Raw genomic sequence first — 26,631 nt, 5'->3', positions numbered from 1 at the left:
ATGTTAGTCAGAATGCAGAACAGTATGTGGTGCCGGGACAATGCAGTTTCTCTTGCTGAAGAAAAGGAAGGCCATGAAGAGAATAGGTTATGGAGGAAAATATGGAGGAAAAAACCTGTGTTTGAAGCTAGCAGGGGGCTGAGGAGGGGCTAAAGCAAAGTACCGAATCAATGAAAGTGACAGGAAAAAAAATCAACATGCGTTAGGAAAAATAGAAAGCTATGGCCTGGATAGAAATTTCTGTATTTTCCTTATTTCTGATTTGGACTTGTTTATCAAGATCAGAAAGTGAAGCTAGGAACACTTCCATGGAGAATTTATTGTGAGTTTTCCAATAGGCAAGAAATTCCTTCTGCCACCCTATTCCTCCCTCTTTGTGCCTTCTTCCCATTTCCAGTCCCCTGTGTGCTGCAACCTAAATGGCCAAAACAGCTGAATCAGCAAGGAGGTGGCGCTCAAGAGAATGAGCTTTGTGTACACTCATGTCTATTGTTTACTGACACAGTAACAATGACAAACAGAAAAACAGTTATTTAAAAATCAGTGGTGAATTGTTAATGGAGTTACTTTAAATCTCTCCAAGAGCTCTGGATACAAAATAGTGTTCTCTTGTTAATTGCTAGGTTAACACTTCTTATTATGAGTTAAAAGCCCATTGGTTCAGAGAATTTCTCTATAAAATTATTAAGTGACTTCAGTTAAATCTAACTGGTTATACTGGATAAATCCCAGTTAGCCAAGCTTGAAATACCCACACTGACACGTTCAGAGTTTTCAAGTATGTTTTTGTTTCAATCTATTTTGATTTGCAACTATTCAGTGAAGGCCTACTCTTTGTGACAACATGGGAGAAAGAGTAAATTCTTAAGTTTAATACACAAAATCTAAACATTGCCACATCACGCATAACCCACATCTTAAAGTGGCAAAAAAGAGCATTTGTAAGCAATAAGATTTATTTAGATTTCTTAGACAACCGTGTGACAAAATCCTGACTGTCTGTATGTGTGTGTCAGAATATTTACAATGTCAGCTATAGATCTACACATCTATACATAACAGAAGAATATAAAAGGAAAAATAAGGAGGCTGCACAATCCCTTTTTAATTCTGAATCTGCCTTCGTCACTACTTTGCTATGTGAACTGGGACAAGCTAATTTTGAGACCATTTTCTAAAGGAAACTACTGAAAAGAGTGCTGGAGTGGGATCAGGCACAAGGGCTCGGTTATGTTATACTGTGAGTAGCGACTTGCAATACAAGTATGAAGAGCTCATGACCTAAATTTAGGCTGCTGTGACAAAGTGTGTGCAGAAGCAGAAAAGTACTGAAATGTCTGATTCTAGAGCCCAGTTTTACAGTGATACATGAGGATGATATTCAGCTATAAGGGTGAGACATGGAGGGCTGGTTCCAGAAGATATATAATCGGATGAGAAAAATGAAGATGAAGGGAATAACTTAGTAGACTGACAGCCAGACAGTCCTGAAGACAGAATTTGCCTGAGAGTGCCACTTTAACTAATATTGGTAGCTGCAGGGGAAAGGGATGCATAAATGGCAAGAGAGGTGCAAAGAGCGGAATAAATTCTGAGGAGTGCAAAAAGGCATGGTGACAAACAGAACAGCCTTGACAGCAGATCATACTGAGGAAAGATAAGGCAAACTGGCAGGAGTAGACTAGTCAATGTGGGTTAGTAATAACAGCTGGAGTAAAAGAAATGCATCACGCTCTTCTAAACAGCTAGACACTCTTAATAATGGCATGGTATTAGAGTAACAAAGAAGTCATATTACAACTAGGAGCCAAATAATGTTCAAGATTTGACAGATCAAGGATGCAGAGGACACGCTCAGCTTTTGCACATTCTGAAAATCTGTGTTCCAGGGAGCACGAAGCATAAAACAGCTATGCAAAAAAACCCAAGAAACCAGGGGAGATACATGTAGCCTTCTGTCACCTATATTTAGTAATTATGCTATGCATGCTCTCTCTGTGCAGTCACTAAGGCCTTAACATTTGTGCTGTGCTTTTTTTCCAGGACTAGATATGCCCTAAAAGCATGGGGGGCTTGTGACAGTAGGGCACTTGGGAACTGCCATTAGTATCTATGGATGAGACCTGGCAGCCACAGGATGGAGACACATAGCTAGTGCAGTTTTTTTGCATCTTTTTCAAAACAATTTTAGTTTGTCTGCTTGCCCAAAGTTTTAAATTTATTTAAACATTAGTAGTATTTAAGCATAATTACATTACTCACATAATGAATTAACTATGAGCATTATTTCCGTAAGAAATATGTTCCCATAATTTATTGAGAAAGATTCTCAAATGGTCTTAAGACAATGCCTTAATCTCAACTTTTATTAATATATTTATCTATATTGATTTTATATCACAGAAGAGCCCTGCAAGGTAATATATTATAAACATACACTGATGTCATAGGAAATAGATGTTAACATACACTGTAATAGTGAGTAACATAGACTATATTGGAGCACATAACACAATGTATGTTCTTAGTACTTTGCAAAGTGAAATTAAAAATCAGTGAAATATTTTATTTTTTTTTTTTTTCACAAATACATCTTGGAAACGTGCGTGTGCCTAATAGATTATGTATGTGTGTATATATATGCATATATATGCTTTCCCACACATATGAATTTATGTACATATGTATATGCTTACAAATGTACATATTTGTACATTTAATGTAAAGCCCACATATTTTAACTAATTAATGTGTCCAGTAGAACTGTACTTTAAAGTAGTTTTAGTTAAATATGTAGAGGTTAATATAATTAATGTAAAAGGCTGTGCTTGTGTAACTAAAGTTATAATCTACAAGCAAAAGGTGAGAGGAAAGAAGATTCTGCTCCCAGTCCCAATTATGTTCTTTGGAAATGAAACGTCCCGATGTTCTATACTCTGCAAGGACACATGATCTGTATCTATTTTCAGCTAACATCGTCTCACATGGTGGCCTAAAAATAGGCCAGCCATGAACCTTAAATAATTGCTCAGGAAGGGTATTAACCTCTTTCTCACATTCTAAGTTTGTCCCACTGCTGTAAGTATCAATATTATGAAGAAGGTATCTGGTGTTAGAGAATGACAAAGCAAGCTACATACACCTCCATTTCTGCTTCTATGCAGATGTCATTGCCTCTTAACTCCTCTCAAGGTCTGCTATATACAAAGCTGTCCACACGTAATATTGACAGCATTTCTCTTCCTCTTAGTAGTGAGAGCAGACAGATGATAAAAGCATGAAGTATTTCATTTCCAAACCCCTGCTGATGGAAGACTTTTGGTGAAATGTGGATTATTATGAAAACTCACATTTTCATAAGTACACAAGTGTTTATACAATGTGTGTCAAAAATGGTACCATGAGTAGATAGATTTGTGTTTTGAGGACTGTGGATGCCTGTACTAGACACTATTTTCCAAATAATCTGTTCCAACTCTGACAGCATAATGCTTTCTTCAGGTATATTTTTCAAATTGTTCTCAGTAGTTTTACTCTTTCTTATTTTTTTTTTAATGGACACAACCCACCTAGGCCTCCTGATTTTCAATTTAGTACAATAAAAGAAACCTCCTCCCTGTGAAAGGTACTTATTTTTAATACATGTTAGTGACATTCATGAGATCACAGAATTAAATATTAAATATTAAATAAAGTAGCTTTCAGTTGCACAGATACCTACTGGCTTTAATCCAGACTAAAATGGACACTGTTAACTACAAGGAATGTGACTTTTCTTGAAAGTATATGTAACTACACAGGTATTTTATCTACAAGATAATTTAGCCTTCTAGCAAGCCACCATCCACTGATCCAAATGTGCTATAATGACCAGTGTACAAAAATGCAATGATCAGATCATAAAACTTGCACCTGTATGTGCTTTAGGGGACCTTTTTTGCATCCTCTCAACCAACCACAGAGATTTTCTTTCCACAACTGAGGAAAATGAAAAAAAAATATTTATTCAGAAGAAAATTAACATAGACTCAACAGAACAAGCTGGGAGATGAAAATACTTTTAAGTGAACTTCATGCCAGTCTGTGTTCTACTCCTTGTCACTGAGGCTAGCTTAGGATCCAGTACTACCACTGAGCAGGACTGTGTGAAGGTATAATGAAAGAGACGGAGAAAACAGATTAAAAAAATTGCCTTGAACTCAGTCCAGCAGCCATCAGGAAGTCTGTGCCTGCACTCAGTGTCAGACTCCACATTATGCATCAGCTTTTAACTCCACTCATTTCTAACAATCTTGTGTCACAGCAGTTTAGTCCTAAGGAGAGGAAGACTCTTGTTAAACACTAAAAATATCAGACACTAAGTTCTTTCAGTGTTAGACACTTACCTTAAAATTGGACAAGTGTAAACCTTCTGCATCCATATCTAAGCTATATTGCCTTGTCTGTCAATTTATAAGTAATTTAATTTATTTTTTTTCACAATTACTATTTCCATTTACTCTCCTTTATAATGACTCTTCATCAAAAGAGAATATAATTTAAAAATATTATTTTGCAACTGAGGAGGAGATCCCTGATTTTTCAGGTACTAAGACTGAATCAGTACTTCACTTTTGGCTTACTTGCAAAACAGTGTTTGTAGAAAAGATTATAAGTATCTGCTTATTGTGTTTGTGACATAACAGCAATATTCCAAGATTATGGATCAGATAGAGTTTTGTCCAGGTTTCAAAATAATGCACAATCTTTTTGTTCAAGCACCACTAGGATAAAAGCAAGACACTGATCAAGAATTGCCATGATGTGCAGACTTTAATTTGGGTATCTCCCACAGCTTTAAAAAGATTTATCTTCTTAAATCATCAGCGTACCAATGGGAAATTAAGTTTATAAATGTAGATTCAAAACAGATCTTGTGCTCTGTTGGTTTTCATTCATTTTGTCTTTGCCTTTGAGATTGCATGCTTTCAAAAGGAAACTCCAAATTTATGGATTGGAAATGCATAAAACCCTTCTGTCTCTATGTTGGTACTACCATAATCTTAATGTGCAACTGTGTGCACAAAAATAGGCACATGCATTTGCTTTTGCATCATATAGTTCACAGCCTATACATGTTCTCTTGCTGGTGGTGAGTCACAATGCTAATCTTTATTTGCAGGAACACTGGCACATTTAAAGGGTGCCCACTCAACACAGAAACTTGTGTATTTCATGACCTCCAAAGCACTTTTACTAATGTCAAATAAATGAGCCTCAAAAGACTTTAACCTGTTTCTGGATCTAGAATTGAAATTGCACAACTGAGGGAAAAGATGTTCCTTCTCACCATGTCCATAAGATTTACAGGAAAGGGATGAAGGCATCCCTGGCTTTTCTGGACCCTATTTTCTAGTGGGATCAGGGCTGCATGCTGCCCTCTGCTTACCCTCTTCCCCTTCCCACACCCCCCTTATGCAAGTGCCATGACTTCTTACTGCAGGAGTCCATAGGGGAAAATGGACAACTCTGGCAAGTACCAGATTGCTTTCCTGTAGCCAGATCCTGCATCTCCTAATCTTGAATTAAAACAGATGGTGTTCTTTTCAACCCTGTATCAAGAAATTTCATATATTTATTTTTCATCTATCTGCAATTATTCTCTGAAGGGTTGAAAGGAACATGTGTTAACTTTTGCTGCCTTAACAAAAAGGACTCATAGTCACAATTCAGGGATTAGAGCAAAAGATCGCTCTGTTTTAGCTAAATAAACCAAATCTTTCCAAATCCTACTAACGAGGATATTAGCCAAGCCAAAGCAAGCACAGCGCTAAAAGAATGTGTTTGCAGAGGGAGAGCTAACTCAAAAGTCACCTGAAGCACTCTGTTATTATTTTTAACCTCTTAAAAATCAGCAGTGTGATTTGTAATTGTAATAGCATATACAGACCTAATAGGAACAAACACGCTGTTGTAAGTATTGTCTAATATGTTATAACCTTTCCTGGCTTTCAGAAGAAGCTGTATGAAGAAAACAAAATTAAAATGCTTGACTCTTTCCATCCGCTGCCTCTAGCACTATCTGGGTATCAGCAAGCTGAACAGTCTTTCACTCCATTAAAACCTGAGACGCAACTGACACTTGGAAGCATGATCTTGTACTAAGCAAGGCAATACTGTTCAAGTCTCCTCTGCAGGGCAGCACTCCTATTGCAGTAGCTGTACTAGCTGCTCTTCTCTGGTTTTTGGCCCTGGTGCCCACAAAAACCTTTCTGGTTCTGCTCTTCAGATGCCTGAACAGAAGGCATTAGTATATTTGTGTTAGTATATTTTACGAGCTTAGGAAAGAACTGCCATGTTTGAAATAGTTAATAAACAATTATGACAAAGGAATCTCATAGATGCAGTAACAAGACTGTTAAAAAATCATTATGACTGAGAATAGCCAGTGGATTATTTGTATTTTTGGAAGCATATCAATCTTGACCTTGCTAAAGCATGTCTCAACTCAGGGTGGACTTGCTAACAAAGGATGTCAAACATAGGATTGTGATTGAAGTTCCTTGACTATGTGCAACACCAGTGAAAGCAGCTGACAACTCAAAAGCTGTGTCTCAGCTGCAGCATGTATACTCATGTATGAGCATGTACTGAGGAGCAAACACATTCCCCATAGCTCAGGAAATCAAACCACATGGTCTTAGGCCGCTGGGAAAAAGATTTCAGTGTGCACACAATTTGTTATTATGTTACACATGCTGGGGCAAACCATCTGAAAACACAGTAATCCAATCACCTGGTGATCATCTGCTTATTTTCAACATCAATATAACCCACTTATTACAAATTTTAATTTAAAAAACTTAATTATAGTCCTTTCTAAGAGGTTTTCAGGGCTTTGCTTACACCTTGTATACTTGGACAAATATCTAGGCATAGTTTACACACAACTTTGAAAAATATTTTTGTTTTCTTCCCCCAGCATTTGTCAAATAGGTAATGCTGTGGTATAGCAGCATTTATTCGGCAAGACTAAAATGCTGCATAATTTATTCATGACTTCACTACTCCAGAGTATGAACTAAACTTGGTTTCATCTGTGTCTATGTGAAAAAACCCTTAAATGCACTATATAAAGAGGTATTCATCTCTCCATACAGATATATAAAGAGATACTTAAATGAGTTCCAGAATGACTACATCTATAATTGTGATGCATTTTCCTTAGTTCCCCTATTTAAGCTTCATATCAAGGTTCACTGCAAGTAAAATGCATAAAAATACAGTGGATTATAATGGAAGAATCACCTCTCTGTCTTTTATGAGCTAAGCTTATAGAGCCAAGTTGTTATGGAAACAAAATATTTGGAATCTTGACTAATTTAACACTGACTCTGATACCTTATTTTTTTTTTAATAACCTATCTTAATTTTCTACCATTATTTCAACATTTGGTAACCTGTATCCAGAAATCATAATAACTAAACAATTCAAAAATTGAAGCATTGAAGCATACTATGGTCTAATCACACCATGTTTGGGCCTCATACTATTAAATCTAGAGATGTTTCATCCTTTGTGCATAGGATTATAGTATAGTATAAATGAGGATATAATGTTTTCTAATTTCTAAAAATAATTACATAGAAGGACAGGTATTACAAAAAACCACAAGTTTTAATGGTGAATAGGAGAAAGTTGACAACTGGGAAACATAGTGAAGTAAAATTCATAATTTAAGAACTGATTTTGAAAAGATTAAGGATTTTCTCAACAAAAACACTCAATGTATCTACATGCACCAAACTGGTATTTTTTTAGTCCTGTTTTCACTCAAATACAATTATTATCATAAATTACAAATCTAGTAATGGAATCCTTCCATTACTCTGTTGTGAGAGTTCCTCCCTTCCTCCCTTACAAGAACGGTCACAAAATGCCACCCTTGATGCACTTAGTATTGTGCAGAATCTTTTTCAGACTCTCACACCTGACTCATTAGGCTCTAATAGACACCATAATGTACTTACTTTCACAATCCCTATGGAAACAACAAAGGCCAAGAACTTCACACAGATCTGCTCAATTTCAGAAACAGCACTGTGTAAAGATGAAAAAGCTTGTTTTAAGGAAACTAAAAGTAGCTTCTTATGGGTTGGCTGGCAATTACTCATGGAGAGCTATGTTAAAAGATATACCTACAAAAAGGTATCCATTACCTTTTAGAACGCACCTCTTAAAATTATATTTTTTTAAAAAGTAATCTCAAAGGTTGTCAGTAGTTAAAAAAGGAAATCTATGTCAGGAATTATTAGGAAAGGAATTATTTGTATTATTATAACATCAACATGTTAGCAGAAGATCTAGTACTGTCATCTCTAAAAGGCTATAGCAGAGCCAGGAAAAAAATTCTGAGAATGGCAAGAAGGATGAACATGGGGTTGAGCTGGGTTCCATGCAAGAAAGAAATAAGTAGAACAAGTCTCTTTACCTTAAAAAAAATACAGTTAAGGATGCTATCACAGAAGTCTATACAATAATAACTAGCATGAGAAGGCTGGGTAGGAATTGACCGTTACTATTACTTTTGTTATAAGAATTAGTGGCCATCAAAACAAAAAAAACCAAAACCAAACAGTAGGAGCTAGGTATAGCCCCAACAGGAGGAAGTGGTTTGTCATACAGCAAGGTACAGGTCTATCCTCTCGGTAAAGGATGTTGTGGTTGCAGAGAGTACGTAGATTCAAGAGGAGTGTAAATAATTGGAAGAGATATGTAGCTAGGATTATTTGGTAGGCAAATCATACCAGTTTCAGAGTGTCCCCTAATGTGAAAATACTGGGAGTCTAGAAAAGTCATTAAGGAAAAAAAACATTCTTGCCTTATTCTCATTCTTCTCTGGGCATCCACCTACAGCCACTGCTGGTGAGGCTGGTGGCTTAGGCAAAGACCAGAGCTGAGCCACTGACATTTCATACACCCTGTTCTTAGCTGGAACTGCTTACATATATGTCTCTATGCTTTTATAATTTGAGTGGGTTTTTTAATAGATTTCTCTTAGCTGTGGGGTTTGGTTTTCTGCTTATGATTGGTTTTGTGGTTTTTTTTTGTTTGGTTGGTTGGTTTCTTTGTTTTGTTTTTTTATTTTATTAATCATCTCAGTTTCATGTCATGACAATTATGAAGACCACTTCTGGGACTAGGGTCTTGTTCATGTATGAAGATGGCAAGAACTCTCAGTTAAAAAGTGTGAGCTTCAGAAAACTTCACAAGCATCTCTGCATGCTGAAGAACTAGAGATGATATTTATGTAAAGGAAACAAACTAATTGCTACCAATTGCTAATTACTACCTCAAGAAATGAGGGAGGGAGACAGCTAATTGCAAAAGCTGTTAAAGGTAGAATTTATTTCATGTCAACTGCTGTTTGAAGATGTAGCCTTTTTTTCTAAGCTAAGCTAGTCTAAGCTAGGTTTTCTTTACAGTGAAAATGAAAATCAACATTCAACCATTGCCTTCTACCAAAAAAATTCTTACTTTTACTATAAGTATATACACTTTTATTAGTAGCATTTATTATGTAACAATTTCACATCAGATTTTTACTGCTAATTCTATATCCTTTAGCTTTTTTAACAGTTTAATGATTATATTTATATCATGTATAATTATTTTTCTAACAGAAAAGAGACAGAATTTTAAAACATGGACCCAGGCATTGTCACCACTCCTAAAGAGAGCCTATCTGTGGAAAATTTCAACTCATACATTACATTTGAATGGCTAAGAAGGAGAACTGAAAACCCTGCAAATTTTTATAACATTTGCAATTATGCAGTACTTTGTGTAGTTTCTTTTGTTCTAGTTTCAGTTTAATGTCTTCACCAGACGCTACTTTCATCAAGCTAAGTACGCCCTGTGGGGAACTTGGATGTTTAACTCCTACCCTGTGCTAAACTCCAAGTATAATAAAATGCAAGGTCCACAAAAAAATCCCTTAACAAATGCAGTAAATATTTATTTTATAATGATGCAGATAGTTATTGGCACCTGTTCTGACATTGCCACTGTCCCACTCTTGCTTTTTTCTTCGCTTTTTGTTTTTTTTCTTTCCTGTTTCTGGAACAACTATTATATTTTCATTAGGGCAGTGTGCAGTATGCAGTGCAACCAGATGGTAGCTGAATAAATAAATTTTTGTACATAATACAGAGAATAAAGAAGACATGCTAAGTACTGCGTAATCATAGAGAAACCAGAAGCCATTTCTTCTGTGAAATTCTATTTTTATTCCATTTTTCAAGTCACTCATTACTTTTTGAAATTTTCTATGCTTGATGTCTCCCCAGAAGTGCTTTTTGTTTTTTATGCTTGACCAAATTTACATTGCTGCTCTTAAGCAATAAGAAAAAATGCAAAGGAACAGGATTATGAGAGGAAGGAAGAAAGAGAAGAACGAAGGAATCAAGGAGGGGGTAAAGGGAGGAAAAGACAGGTAATTAAAAGTGCCATAACTGCAAATTATTGATAGTAAAAGAATATTTTGCAGTGGAACAGATATAATTTACAGGGAAATGCTTTCCTTAAAATGAAAAATAGATAAAATGGTTTCTGATGTCAGTGACTGACGTATCTGCTTCTTTTCTTCTAACAAAACACAAGCTCCATACTGGCCAAAATTCATGCTTCGACTGTCACTGTATTCTAGGGATAATTCCCACACTTTTCCTACATGACATATTTTTATAGCCCATTCTTTTCCTGACATTTCAAAAGCTACCGAGGAGAGCCACAGGGGAAACTGGCAGAGGCAGTGCAGAAACCAGAGCCCTCCACCTGCGCTCCAAAACACTTAAAAATCCACAATGTAACAAAAGAGCTCAGGCTACATCTACAAAAGGGAATCCCAGGCACTGGAATTCAGTCATCAGCACTGTTCAATTGTGATAATAATCACGGTTTGGTCTGATTCTGACTCTGACTTGAGCCATCTAGCAATGACCTAGCAATTTTGGGAACTGTTCACCATTCCCAGCTGGCAGCTCATAAGGAGGGAGGGCACTGCTGGACACAGCGAAACTGCCAGCTGCCCTCAGAGCCTGTGAAAGGGCAAGGCATTGCTTCTTGTAACTCTCTTATATATGGAGCTTTATTGATTTAGGCAATGGCATGTTTTGCCTTCACAACAAAGAGCAGGATTCGAAGGTACAGACCACTCATCATAGACCTGTGCTCTTATGCTGCAAAACTTGGTAAAAAAGCCTTCACCTTCACATGTCATCTTGTTCTCTGCTGGATATATATATATACACAGACATATATTCAGCACCATGGCTTCCCTGAGAAGGGATACCAAAAGGCATTACATGGAATCACTAAAAATTACATCGGTTTCATCACGTATCAGATTGCTCTTCCCTTATTCTACCCTTTTCTTTATCTTATCTTTTCCCTGTTTATGCTTTCTTCTCTCTGAATTTTCAAACCTCATTCTTCTCTTTTTTTCTTCTCCTTTCTGTAGGGGATACAAGCCTACCAATAGCACATAACACAAACATCCCTGAGTAGGTCAGGGAGCACTACAGAACAGAAACAGATGAATCCTGCCTTCCTCCCACATAGGCACCTTGTCCAAGAAAATTACAACTGCTTCCATACATTACATAACGTAACGTAACGTAATGCAATGTAATGTAACGTAACACCCAAAGCTGGAACACATACTCTAGTTTTAATATGATATTTTTGTATATCATATTGCAGCTTTCTCATCTCAAGTAAAGACCCATTTAACCAAAGATACTACCTCACAGAATGAAACAAAGCAGCTTTCCCTTCACTGGAGGCTTTCAGTGGTTTCATCTGCACAAGCACATGGTTAGCAAGTAAGGAGAGTGCGAAAAACCATTCACAGAGGACCACTCTAGTCCAGCCCCTCTCTGTTTTAAAGAATGGCAGAAATCCATGAGTTTCTCTCAAGAATTAAGGATAGGATTTTACTCTCTGACATCCTTGTGTGGCAGTGACTCTGACAGAGAGTTCAGAGTTGAATGTAAATTTTATTAGTTCTTTGTGTCGATCTAATACAAAATTAATTCTCCTGGTTGTTCAATGACCAGGTTAAATGAGATTAAATGTTATAGAATATAATCAAAAGAGCATTTCAACATAGAAACATGGACATTTTCCATACTATGAAGAACTACTCAAATACTTTAATCTTACCTCCCTGAGGGGATCATTGAGCTCATTCAAAATGTTTTCCTCATCAAAAATCTTGCCTTGGTAGCGGTGCTCATAGTAATCATGGATCTTCTGGCGCATTTCAGCAGGTAACTTGTGGAATGACATGTACTGTTCCACTTGTTTGTACTGTCAGGACAACAAAAAGAAAGAATCAGAAAAAAAACATTTTTTTAATCTCTAAAGACACCTACAAATCGAAAATTCATTCATGCATCCACTTAAACTTTACATATTTTATCATGGGATTGAAGAACAAAGTTAAAATCTGTGGAAACAATGCAATTGAAAAGTATTCCTCAGGAGTAATAAAGAGATGACAGAAGTGAACGGAAAAAAAAAAAGCATAGCATCAGGAAACAGAAAGTGGAGAAAGAGAGATGCTAGGACTCAGAAGACTCAAAAGGACCTCACTTCATTTACCTTGTATATTTGGTTTCCTTGTTTCTACTAGTCCTTTGTCTTTTGCTTTGTTTGCTTCCCTTCTTCGGAAGTCTTTTAAGATAGTATAATTTTCCGAAAAGAAAGTTGTGAACCAACATACTCTTTTGTACTGTAATAAACTGCATGATACATCTGAAACCCAAACAATGAAGTTGCCTCGACAGCAGATGGACAAGTACTGCTTGTCCAAGACTTTTGCACCTCAGATTCACCATCCTTCTTTCATGACGAGGATAAGGCACTGAGATACAGAAGGATAAAAACTCTCTAGGCTTATAGGCAAGTTAAAACTTGGCAGAAACTTGTTTAACATATGAAAAGAGTCTTTGTTTAATTTTTCTTCATTTTTTAATGCCTAATTAGGCAATTTAAATTGTTTTCAATGAAAAAGCCAATGATGTCTTAATTAGGATTAGCATCTCTGTAGAGCAATTAAATGAATTTATACTGTACGTGCACTCCTTACAAACTGCAGCACATGTCCTTTAACTTGTATAATTGAAGACTGCTCCATCCTCTTGGGACTGAAATTAGCTTTTACTTTGCAAGTGGCAAAAGATTAGATGAGGTCATGTGTACAACATGCATTCTGCAAGTAAGAGGCAAGTAGTTTTGCATGGGACTATTTATTAATGTATGATGGAATATATATACATGTCTGATTTTACCTCTGTACAGCTATTTTGCACCTCTGAAGCAAGAATTCTTCACTACCCTCCTTTAGATGTGCAATTTAAATTTGCATGCTCATCATTGGTTTCTGTTCTGATATGGATCACACATGAATGACAGTTCTGGGTCACCAGAAGACAGTCATACTCTAGCATAAACAAAGTATTGCTTCTAAAATTACTCTACTAATCAGTTACAGTTAATCTAGGCATGGATTTACTTAGAGAGAAGGGGCATGAGATCGTCTAGTGCTCTATATATCTCACCAAGGTGGCCACACAGCCCCAACTGCTGTGCAGTGCTCCAGTTTTTCTGCAGCGAAGCCAAGGAGAAAATTCTGCACTGCGCAATGTCCCCTTTGTGTCTGTCCCCAGCCCCACATTGCTGTGGCCTGGTGTAAGGATAAGTAAAATGTGTCACATGTTGTGGGGCACATGGACAGGGAAAGGACTCTATGCTCCCTAGCGCAGGAGCTGCACCCCTCTACTCAATTTTATTTGCATACAAATATGCCTGAGCAACCCTGAAAGAGTAATCCTTACTAATAAAAAATATGCTCACTGGGATGTATAATGCAAGAGAGCTGCAAGGTCTTTTATACCAGAATGACCTTGAAAAAGAGAACATACGTGCTACAAGAAATTTGCTTTGCCAGCAGTTTACACTGCTCCCCTTCATTAGAACTGCTATTTGAATAGGTGCTTTCTCCCACACAAGCAAGTTCTTTTCTCCACCAGGATTTATGCTTACATATGAGAATTTTAGGGAAAATAAAACCAGTAGGATGTAGTGCTTGTCGCTGATGTGACTCAAAATGTTTCCAAATTAATAACATGCAGAATAATAGGGGCAGCTGCATTAGAGAAGTTTTATTTAAGAAATCTACAAGGAGGATAGTGTCTCCCACAATACCCAAAAATACATAAACATCTACATTACCATCAAGTCTTTATCTCCTGTCTGTAGGCTCAACATGAGCAAGCAACCCATGCTCTCAGCCCAGAAAGCCAACTGTGTCCTTGGATGCATGAAAAGAGGGGTGGCCAGCAGGGCAAGGGAGGTGATTCTCCTCTACTCTGGTGAGACCTCACCTGGAGTAATATGTCCAGTTCTGGAACACATAGCATAGAAAATTCATGGATCTGTTGTGTGTATGAGCAGGTCTAAAGGATGGCCACGAGCGTGATCTAAGGGCTGGAGCACCTCTGCTACGAAGACAAGCTGAGAGAGTTGGGCTTGTTCAGCCTGGAATAGAGAAGGCTCCTGGGAGACCTCAGAGTGGCCTTCCAGTACATGAAGGGGCTACAGGAAAGCAGAGAATTTTTTCAAGGGCGTGGAGTGATAGGACAAAGAGTAATAGCTTTAAACTGGAAGAGGGGAGATTTAAGTTAGATACTAGGAAGAAATTCTTCCCTGGGAGGGTGCTGAGACACTGGAAGAGTTTGCCTGGGGATGTTGTGGATGCCCCCTCCCCGGAAGTGTTCAAGGCCAGGTTGGATGGGGCTTGGAGCAGCCTGGCCAAGTGGGAGGTGTCCCATGGTGGCCATGGTGGAACTAAATGACCTTTAAGATGCCTTCAGACCCAAACCATTCTGTGCATTTTTGTTGATCAAAATATCTGTCCCTGTGAGTGTATAGTGTATGACCTTAATATCTTGTAATAAATGTTTTCCTAATCTTTCTCAGTGCCATTTTGACTCCTATTTTGTACCATCCATGCTACTACTGCTCCTTTCTTGACATTCCATCATAGCATTCCTTCAAAACTTCTAAATTACTAATTTCTTCAGCAACTGATACCTTTCACTAATTCAGTCCAAGTGCTGATTTATTATTTTTTAAAATTTATTCCTCAGAGCAGTAAGATAATTTCTTCAGCCTACTGCATGTTATTGGCAATACTGAGGTTCTGCAGATTAGTTGTCACTATGGTGTGGTCATATGTCACTTGCAAAAAATGTGCTAAAATGAAGATACAAAGAGAGCAAAATTAATGTGGTCCTGTTAATTTTGTGTAATAAATTACTAGTGGGTACCACATATATCAATAATGGTTAGAAATGTAGATGTTTTTCAATTTAAAATAATTATATTGTTTTTTGTTGTGGGGTTTGGGATTTTTGTGTGTGTGTGTGGTTTGCTGGGTTTTATTTTACTCATGAAAAATATGCAAATAACTTAAGGAGAACTGAATTACTTTCTGAGAAAAAATTACGTGTCAAAAACGTTTTTAAATTCTCATTAGCACTCTGAATTCCTTGAATATACATGAAAATACAGTAGCTTCTTTCTCTGATTTTTCTCAGTGTGTTTTTACATACAAAGTTGAGAAGCTGTCAGTTCTAAGTTAAATTTTGTGAAAATTTGTATTTTAAGCGGAGTAGTTATTACAGTATTACAGTATTATCCCAATACAGACAATATTCCAATGAAACCTGTAAAATAGAAACCTGAATGCTGATGTCTCAAAAAAGTATTTTAGTATGTAAGTAGAGCTTGCTGAGTCCTTTCCTCATAACATTTTTTATCTAGTAAATTGCCCTTTTTAGCTCAAAAAATTCTCAGATTCCTAATAATGTTTACAGCTCAACATTCAATCCTTGGTAAAATAAGCCATAGAAACATATGAAATATTTTAATATTAGCAATTAAAAACCATGAAACCACATTCGTGTATGGTACCTGGACATGGTCACAGCCAAACGAATACCTTTCAGGAACAAGTGCCAATGTCCGATTTTTTCCACAATGTCAACAATCAACGGCTTTGGTAGCTGACTAGTTTTTCAAAGGACATAGGTCCCTGAACCTTCACTTGAAAACCCAGCTTGAATGATACACCTTTTGCACTTCATACAATAATTGTGTCTTTGGCAATAGAGCCTCACTTCTAGGAGAGATACCCCTCCAAAAACTGTGATCATCTGTAAAAATATTTATGTGCTTTTTTCTTTTGCCACAAATATAATCCTGACCCTTAAAGTAGTACATTAATAATATATTTCAATTTTACTGCTAACGTACTATATAAAATGTTAATATAAAATGAATCGCATAGCGACAGGCTAGGAAAAAAGAGGAAACTGCACTTTTGTTGGAGGTTCACATCCAGTCAAAGCCATAGCCTCATGAATACAAAGATTTCAATGAGATGTGTAAAAAATCCTACGTAGTGATTAAAAATGTAGAAAAAAAGAGCTATCATTTGTAAAATTCTTCTGCTTAATTAAGCAAGTTCTGTCCCACAATTTAGATGCAATAAATTAATCAGTATTCTTAAAATAATTTGAAAATGCTCATCTGCCACGTATATAACAAGAATCTAATCAGCATTATAATATGCAGGAAATTTTACTTACTGAGAAAGAACAGAAAAGTGAGAGGAGGTAACTCAATCAAGGTTAAGCCTTTCTAAATAATGAACATCTAGTGAACCATCACAATTCTGCACAGTTTCCAAACTAATCAGGAAAAACTGGTTTCCTGATTTTTCCCCTGCTACTGCGAAACATCACATCATACAACTTCCTATAAACAAATCAAGCCATCTCAAGCCCAGCTGGACTTTCTCCATCAATGTTTTAAGAATATTGTTTCAAGAATCTCACTGGTCTTTTACATAGTTCACAAACTTATTTTAAAATTCAGTCTAAATGTAGGCAGAAATAGTTTAAATGAACTAATGATAGAGTAAGTAATTATCTAGCAGCTCCAAAATATCTTCAGTATTTCTTTCTGGAGTGTTTATAGATCATGTCTCTTCCCAGCCTCGTTCAAGTAGTTTATTCTACTTTTCATTCAGAAGACAGCATACTGGTCCTCTTATTTTTCACCCATTCTAGTTTGAGCTACCTTTCTCCAACTGCAATTACTAGAACTGCACGTATTTTAGAGGAAGTCTCACTGATTCATAGCTCAAACTGTCTAGTGGAAAACCACAATGCATTGAAATGGTTGTTTGCAGTCATTCTATGAGCAGCTTCATCACTCAGATTCCTTATTTTCTCCTTGCCACTTTAAATTGCTGTTCTCCTCATCTTTAGTTTATAGCTGCAGCTTGTACTAGTACCTAAATCCTCAGATCTTGAATTTCTGAATTTCTTCCTATTCCTACTACTTCAACTCTCAAAGCTCAACTAATTCCTTCTATAATGTATCTTGATCCTTCAGTAATATTAGAATCTGAAGCTTTATACCACTCTAAGCTTCATAGTGTCACTGAACTAAGCAGCACACTCCTGTAGGCATTATGCAAGCTTAGTGACAGTATCATGCGTTTAAGTATTTTTCTCCCAAGCTTGCTCCAGCTTGATATCTGGGAAAGTCACAAGGGGCCCACAACCAAACTGGGGAAAGGAAAGGTAGTAGTACATGTGAAAGTAAAGAAAACTGCTGTCTTACACCAGCTTTGCTTGATGAGAGCAGGATGAGGTGTACACACACGTCAGTTTTGCATAGATGACACATTGTGGTCTACATAGCAGGTGTCACAAAGAAAAGACCCTAGAAACTTCTTACGTATCCTAATACTGAAATGATTGTCACCTTTGTGAATTTTCATCGACTACTACTTTCAAAAAGTAAAAAAAAAATCAAACTAGCACCAAAACTGGACTTTGAATAGAAACTTTTAGAATTACAAAGAACGCTCTCGCTAAACAGTCTTGAAAAATGTGAACTGACAACACAAACTGGAAAAGTTATTAGCACAGAACCTTAGTCCAGCTTTCAACAAGTCAAGTGGCTAATTTAAACCAGTTATCCTCTCTCTCATCACCAGAGAGAGATAAGAAAGGCCAGTTAATCTCTCTCTAAAAGTAATGTACTGCACAGATGGAAAAAATTCAGTTTTTCTTCATCCTTCTCCCTCTCCACTGACCCTAGGGGAAGTTTAATTGACTAGCACTGACCAATTAGCTAAACATCAACTGTAATAATCTATTTTAAAATAATTATTTATTTAGAGATACTAAAATATAAACTTTTCTAATGTGATACCCATATTAAAAGCATCTGATCCAACAAGAAAACACTGGAGGGTTACTTTTAAGTTCAACTATTCATGCTTAAGACACTGTTTCTAAAATTTTCAACTTAAAGAAGGAAATATAATAAATTTTGATATCAATAGAAGAAAGTGAATGCTTCAGGGGGGCACTGATGAATCTTTAGTTATCAAATGCCAGGTGAGGATTTTATATTTGTGTTTCAAATCCTTGATGGAAAAAAGCAGATAGGTGGTCTTTATTGGAAGGGCCATAAATGAGGTTCTCTCAATCAAAGGTAGTTTGTATGCCAAAACATAAGTGAAAAATGACTGACAAAATGCACTGAACTAGAGAACTGTTTGATGTACACTGGATTTAATTTATTAAGCAAATAAAATTATAAATTTCTCACGTCTTAACTTATTAGAAGTGACTAGACCTACTTCAGATAACTGTGAGTTATCTTACTGGGCAGACTGTATGACATTTCAAAAACCAGCTTGTCTTAGTAAGTGTTGACTAAGAATTCACAGCCCAAGTACCTTCATATTATTCAAATAATTTTTCCTTGGTAGAGTGTTTCAATCAACACACAGTATACAATGTTATGAAATAATCTTCCAGTGCTATTTGAATCCCTGTGAATGTTCATTTGGTTTCCATCTCAGGAGTTCAATTGTAACTCCTGTACTTTCCACAAAACATAAGCAGGCATCGCTGATCTCAAAATCCTGTTTCTCTGTGGTATTGTGCTGTTAAGACCTTGAAATGGGCTGAAGAAAGCTTTGCCTCTCCTCTTGCTCTCACATTGCTGGGCACAAGATTTTATCTTCTACCGACAGAACTATTTTAATTTTTTTACAGTGAAGAAAAGGATGAAAAACTGGATGCATTCCTATGTGATGTACTCTAGGTGACTGCTCTGGCAGGGGGGGTTGGACTAGATGATCTTTCGAGGTCCCTTCCAACCCCTAGGGTTCTGTGATTCTATGAAACTTTCTGAAATAGTTTTTCGGAAAGGAAAGAAGTTGTTTCAAAGCATCAAAACACTAAGTGTTGTCTCAGCTTGAAAATGATTTGCTTATTCATGGAGTATCAGGCCCATTGCTTCTCTGCAAGATGTACCAGACAGACAACTTTTTAAGGAAAAGATGGGAGGGTCAACAGGGATCGTGAGATACAGAACAGGAAGGATGACATTTACAATAGTTACTATAGTTAGAATACAGTTTAGTGTGGAAAGGTTAATAGTTTTGGTGGAAAATTTTGCTTTGCTTTTTGGAAAGTGTTTGGTATGTTTGGTATCAAAAATATTAGCCTCCCCCTAAAGCAGCACTGACTCCTAGCTCTGGAGATAACAAGAGCTGTACGAACACAGATGGAACTGAACATTTTTGAACACATTTGCTAATAAAGAATTACAGCTGCATCTTTGCCACAATAACTACATTAAAGGTTTTACTGCCTTTCTCTAAAAATTATTCAAATGCATAAGCGGACATGGAAAGTAAATAATTGTGGAATAACACAAGCTATTAAATATGCATGAAACTTCAACTCCTAATTAAAAATTAAACTTGTCAAAATAACATTCTGGTTTACCATTCACATAAAGATCTGTTATGCCTACTAAACTTTGGTATTCAACTGAGTGTTGACTTATCACTCAAATTACACTGATGAAAAAACGTAAAAAATGCAAACTGAAGTTTCACCTGACAGAAAAAAAAAAAAAAATTTTTAAGCAGTATGTCCATATGTAATTTTTTGAGATTTCATTCTGCAGCAGGATAACTGCAAGTGCAGTTAATGGGTACTGGAAGAATATAAAGGCAGTCTTTTTCCTTATGAAGAATCAGCAAAAGGTAGGTTTTAAGATTAGAAAGATAAGATTTGCAAAATTCTGTTCAAAGACCACATAGTGAAAATACATAACTTCCATATAAGTATACCACCCTGAGTGAAAACTTTGTGTATTTTAAATCAGCCGCTTTGCTAAAAAAACTCGGTAAGCTTTTTTAGTTAAATTCTCCACATTCTAATATGCAATGCCATTAAAATGGCATGTACCAACTTCACATTTTCTCCTCCCAAAAGAAAAATGTGTAATTTTTTTTTCGTTCAGTCATTTGTGAAATTAAGAGATTTTTTTAAATGGCCTCTTAACCCAGTATTCAATAGCTCCAAGTCACTAGGTGAGATGCACAGTTCTATGTCTAAGTATCACATGACATTGCTTCTGTTTGCTGAATGAATACTCTAATCTGTATAAATAAAAATAATGACAATAAAAACTCCTTGAGGCTTGATTCTCTCAGGAAGAGCTTAAGTGACACGAGACAAACACAGACAGGAGCTACGCTTTTTTTCATTTTACAAGAACTTTCAGTCTAACTTTGTACCTGGGTTCTATGCTAAAATTATAATAACAGATGTTAAGTTACAGATTAATGGAAAAGGAATGAGAAAAATTGTATAGCTTATATTTATTAATGGCTATTTAACAGATTTTCAATTCAATTTTCTCATGACACATTTGTTCCAGGAACCTGTTATTTTTCTCTTCTTTAACTCCCCAACATATCGCCTGCTGAAGGCATTAGTCCTCACATAATGTAGTGTAAATTAAGTTACTATCTTCTCTTTGCAGCCATCCATCCTACAAGCCATTCACCAACTGTTTGTGCACCTTGGTCCCCCGTTACAGAACCAAACAACAATATACTGGCTCTGTTGCTCAATATTAGCTGTGCTGATACCTCTAAACTGTAGCTTCAGCTACCAGCAGCCAGAATGGAGTAAAAACCATGATCACTGATAGGCTCACTTCTACACTAAGGGAATCCTACTTCACTAACAAATACTCCTCTTTACTGGAAGGCCACCATTTTATGCAAACACGGTGTAGGTCTGAACTTTTACCTACTGCCCCTGGTTGTTTACCTGAATGGCGTTTAGATTATTAAATGACAGAAAGGAATGATAAGCCAAAAACACATTCCTAAGCTACTGTAGGATAAATGTTCCTAACATGCTCAAGCTCAAGTTATATTCAGTTTCACCCAACATTTAAATGCATTACCTTCAGTAGCTGCTACTGTGCATGTGCTATTTGCAGTTCTTGTTCTTTTTGAAATGACAAGTTTTTTCATCTGTATAGAAGTGGACTCATTGAGTCCATCCTGATACTAAAAATAATCTCTTTAGGCTCCTGCTTCATACTAATGAGAGAGCTGAAGCCTGTTTTCATGCACTTGAGAAAAAGGGAACTCTTGTCCTTCACAGGAAATTCAAGAAAGAATCAAGAAAATTGGCTGTATTCCTTGCAAGGGCTACTGTGCTCCTGGTGTTTGTACAGATCATCCTTTAAAAACTGCTTTCATCCTGGCTTTGACTGGAATTATTAGGAAAAGAAAGGAAGTATTTGCATGTTGAAATATCTCCATGTTTCAAATGGGGACAAGGCTCAAGTTCTCCTCACTCTCTTGTATGTTTTCCCCCAACCACACTGAAAAAAGGTATTACTTCCATTTCAACTAACACCCCCCACTTAGGCATACTCCTCTGTCTTACAATGGCAGGTTATTTCATGAACCAGCTGAACTTCTGATCTGACTGTTGAGTCACCAAAGGACAATCTCTAACAAAATGCTTGGTCAAACTTGAAGTCAGCACTAACCTTATCACTGACAGGATGGTTATTTGTGGTGATAACTGTATATACCAAAAATAAGTGAGCAGACATGGTTCTCAAATGATCAAAGATCTGGTTGTGTCAGAAAAGAAACCACACAGTGAAGCCTTTGGTTATCTTAGTTCAGTAGCAGCAAAGTAAGTAGCTCACCTGTCCATCCCACAGTCACTGAGTAACTGAATTCACTATTCATCCAGAGGTATTTCTACAATCAGCTTTCTTCACTGCTAGTCTGCTTAGCATACAGACATTTTCACAAAAAAAAACAAACAACCAGTTTATAACCAATCACAGATCAAAATAAAAAGTTAGTTTCCGGCTGAATGGCACGATAGGTTCATTTTTATATTTCTCTACCATGAGATGGAATTGAAGTGATTTGTTTAGCCTAAAAGCTATAATATGTTTACTATATTTTTCAGTAATTAACCCCAAAGAGTACTGTTGCTTGCAAGAATACTTCAAGCTGTCATTTTACTTACACGCAGTAATTAAACATTTGCTTTCAATTGCCACAAAATACACTATCTCTTATTATTGATCTTTGCAATTAGTATAATTGAGAAATTAATTAAGTTTTATGGAATCTTCTGAATAGGATTTGTTTTCTAAGTCTTTTCTTTATCTGGCACAAATTTGCTTTTTACTGTTTGAAAAGGGGGAAGGGAGGAGAAGCATGAAAACCAGGCTCAGTTCCTCTCTCCACAGAAGCAATGACAGAACTCTCATTTAATGAAACAACTATCAAAGTCCTAAGGCATGAGACAAAAAGCATCTCTTCTCCATGCTACTGCAGGTGACACTGTATGAAGTCTAAAGCAAGATGATTTTCTTTTTTAATGAGAAAAATACTGTACAGATGACAGCTTATTTTAAAGTATCAGATACGCTGTAATGGTCTTCTTGAAGTTGCAAGTTTTGAAGTGAAATTTAATACCGATCCAGTCATCTTGTACAATTTTCCTTATCCTTTGAATGCTTTGGGTTTCTTTCCTCTTTTTTTTTTTTTTTTTTTTTTTTTTTTCTTTGCAATTTGTCTGTGCCAATAAAAAAGACCATACATTTTATTTAAGGGCCTCGAGAGGAGAAAAAGGAGGCAGAATGACTTATCCTCTGCAAGCATGCTGGTGGGCGGTTCAGGGTTGAGTGAGATCAGCTTGTCTCTCCATCCATTTGGTTCTGGGCATGAACAGCAGTTTGTGCAGCTGAGAGACCTGTGATGGGGACGTCTGACCCTCGGCACTGAACGCACACTAAAGCCACCTTTGATGCTGACTCTGAACACAGGATGACAAGTGTCAATTGCCTATTTCCATTTTAATTATTTTTTTTAGAGGTGCATGTTGTGCCTGCCTATCAGAAGCAGTGGTTTCCTGTGACATGGGCTTCACCTCAACCTACTGATCCTGCAATACTGAAATTGCATAATGGTAAATTTGGCCCATGCTACAGTGTCTTTAGCTAAATGGGCATGCTTAGTTGTTATCATCTCACAGGAAATACAGTAATTTCAAGAAGTGATCTGAAGTGGTCATTTAGAACACGAATATAGAAAAAGGTATAATTAGGTTGAAATTGTGCAACTTTCTATCTATTGCTTAATAGCTGCAATGTAAAGAAGGACAAAAAAAGTTTTATTAGCACCATAATTGTTACATCTGCCTGGTGTTGTGCCAGGATCTATATTACTAGTAGCACCAGCACAAGGAAGATGAACACTGGCACAATACAGCTACTGATCCTGGAAACGCTGGCTAGGCTAAGACCTAATAATGGCTTGCCAGTTCCTTCTGTATTAATTGGAGGAAAATGTCAATTCACCAGAAAGAACTTGCTTTTTAACTAGATCAGTTTCAAAGACACTTGCAAGGCAATAAACTTCCCATCATGAATGGGAAGGTCTGTCCAAAGCTAAAGGAAGAGACTAAGAGACTCTTCAGTAAACAAAGATGGTCCAGTTGCTCAATAATAGGAGACACCACTTTTCTTGACCTCTCTGAGCAGAGACCTGAAACTGGCCTTCCCTCATTTCACAGCAGTGCCCTACTGATGAGGAAATGATTCATCTAGGCTGGGCATCTCTGTGTCATTTCTGTTTGCCTAATAAGCACGTATCATGGTAGAAGGAGAAAGTTGTCTTGTTCTTCACAGGGACAGTAATTGTGATGTAGGTGATGATATTTCACCTTGCTTTTCCAATAAAGTATCACTATTTACAGATAATAAAGGTGGGAAACATGGACAAAGACTCATCTTACGCAGTTCCTACTCATGGGAAAGAAGAGTCTGCGCAGGGCATTTGGTTGCAAGTAATCCACCTCCTTAGTGGCATTTCACATTCAAACATGTAAGTCAGTGCCTGACAGCTTCAGTACCAAGATTTTAAGAACCTCAGAAGCTTAAATGAGACCAGAAAACCTCTCATCTGCGCAGGTAACCTCATTAATGCTATTGTTACTTTATGATCTACTGTTTAATATACACAGTCTGAAATCCTCTTGTATGTTTTATTTGAGTACGCAGCTTGCTATTGCATGAAGCAAAGAGCCCTTCCACCAATCAAGGAGACTTCAAGATTATAATTTATTTTTTAAAATAATCTAATATTGTTTGCCAGACTCCTTAAGTCTCCAGCTTAAGTTAACAGAAAATATCATACAAGAATAATGATTCTGTGCTTTCTGCATGAAGAACTGCAACAGTACAACAAACTGCTCATGTTCCCAGCCGTTGTGTTTCATTAATTCTTAACAAAATATCTGTAATCTTATCTTCTTTTTCTCCTTACCTTGTCTTTACCTACTCTTGAAGTATAAAAACTCCAGGGTCATCCTTAGGAAAATTAATTTATGGCACCTGAAGGCTCCTGTGATAAATGAAACCCATGGCAGTAAAGTAATACTCCAAGCAACCTTTTATACTCCCTTGAAAAGCATCATTCTAGACCTGACAGTTCCAGAGGAATGCCTTGAGTGACAGGATATACCCTCCTGTATTCTAGAATGATGAAACTTATTCACACGAGGCACAGAAAAAAATTAGTATGTTTGAATAAGGCTTAAAGATAAATCTTTAATTAGAATGAAAATTATAAATAAGATAGATAGAAAGTCTATCAGAGATAGACAAGACAATGGAGCACGTTCTGCAAAGAACTTATTTTAAGGCAATTTATAGCTTTCTTCAAACAAACAGACAACAAACCTTGTGATATTTCTGGTTGTGAAGAAACAGTTGAATTTATCAAACATTCAATCATCCAAATGCATAAAATCTTACATAAAGAGTAAGTCTTGTTTGTTATTGTCCAAGTAAAGTGGATTATTTTCCGTATCTCTATGGAGATTTACCTCAAACAGAAATTATGATACGGTATTTCTGTGCTGATAATTTCTTCAGAAACACTCAGGAAAAGTGTTTTATTCAATATAGCTGAGTTCTTCCAAAGATAAAGTCACAGAGCTGTAACTGCTAAAAAGAAGTAATGGAACTTCTGTAAAATAATACTTTTCTTTTTTTTTTTTTTCCTTTTCCCATTACAAAACCAAGACACCACTCTCAGTTTTTTAGAAGCACTCTGTTCAGCACCTTAAATTTTAGCAAAATTTACGTTAACTTTAGAGTAGAAAAAAGAAGCCTTTGTTTCCATTGCAAGAGAAGCAATTTCCACTGGTTATGACCATGAAAGCCTCCTGTAGCTTTTGTATCTGTTAGATTGAAAATGTCAGATGTTGTACAACAAATGTTAGACATTTGTCTAACAAAAAGTGTTAGACACCATTAGCAGCACTGACAATGGCATTCCATTGTCAGGCTGTGGTGCAGGAACCCGGGAAAAGCTGACCTGGCACATGCACAGTGCTGCCAAGGAGGGACCTCCCAGGTGGGCAAGGCAAACTGTTTGGTTAGGTTTGGTTTAAAAAAAGTTTTGTTTTGTTCTGTTTTCTTTTGTTTTGTTTGTGGCTTGGTTTTAAACATGCAATAGATACATAAAAGATCACCAGGGCTAGGGAAAGCTTTCCAGGAAAACAGAAGTGTATACCCTATAGATAGTGCAACACACACGGACCATCAGAAAAACACAGGTAACAAGCTGCTAAGGCAAGGAAAGGCTTTTCATTTGTATTTTGTTTCTCAATCAGATGTGAAGAAAGAGCTGGAAGAATTCTGAATCTCTTCACATTAAATTAATATGTTTTAAAGTGAAGCACTATTTGGAGTAGTCATAATGAAACATGGGCACATGGGCTCTACGATGCCAGTTTCTCAGAACTACAGAAATAGAATATTGATTCAGCTAAGACTTCAGTGTTATGTAAGAACCTTACTATAAATACTGACTACCTGTGGTAACCTAATGATTTTAAGAGCCAAAGAATATCCACGTCAAGTATAGGCTGGCATTTCTTTCTTTTTTTCGTGTCTGATACTGACATTTTCTCAAACTGATGGCCAGCAGAGAAGCTTTTTTTGCCACTCAGGGAAAGTATGTTGGAAGTCACATACAATGTAGACTATGAAGTTAAACTTTGGTTTGAGCAATTTTGTTCCTTTAGTTATGGTGTGACATAGAAACTAAAGCCACTCCACTGAGGGATCACCTTCAGTTG

The 26,631-nt window shown here is 36.6% G+C and overlaps 1 protein-coding gene across 1 annotated transcript in view; it reads right to left on the bottom strand.

Moving 5' to 3' along the window:
- HCN1 (hyperpolarization activated cyclic nucleotide-gated potassium channel 1) overlaps nucleotides 1-26,631 on the bottom strand; it is a gene marked incomplete at its 3' end in the record, with an annotated part of 218,924 nt that overhangs the window by 26,963 nt on the left and 165,330 nt on the right. The window contains exon 7 of the mRNA XM_010008625.1: nucleotides 12,206-12,352. Coding sequence (XP_010006927.1) covers nucleotides 12,206-12,352 — 147 coding nt within the window. The remainder of the gene's footprint in view (nucleotides 1-12,205; nucleotides 12,353-26,631) is intronic.

Source organism: Chaetura pelagica, unplaced genomic scaffold, assembly GCF_000747805.2.
Source record: "Chaetura pelagica isolate M959 unplaced genomic scaffold, ChaPel_1.0 scaffold382, whole genome shotgun sequence".
In the NCBI taxonomy this organism is placed as follows: Eukaryota; Metazoa; Chordata; class Aves; order Apodiformes; family Apodidae; genus Chaetura; species Chaetura pelagica.
This window is presented reverse-complemented; position numbering and strand designations above follow the sequence as displayed.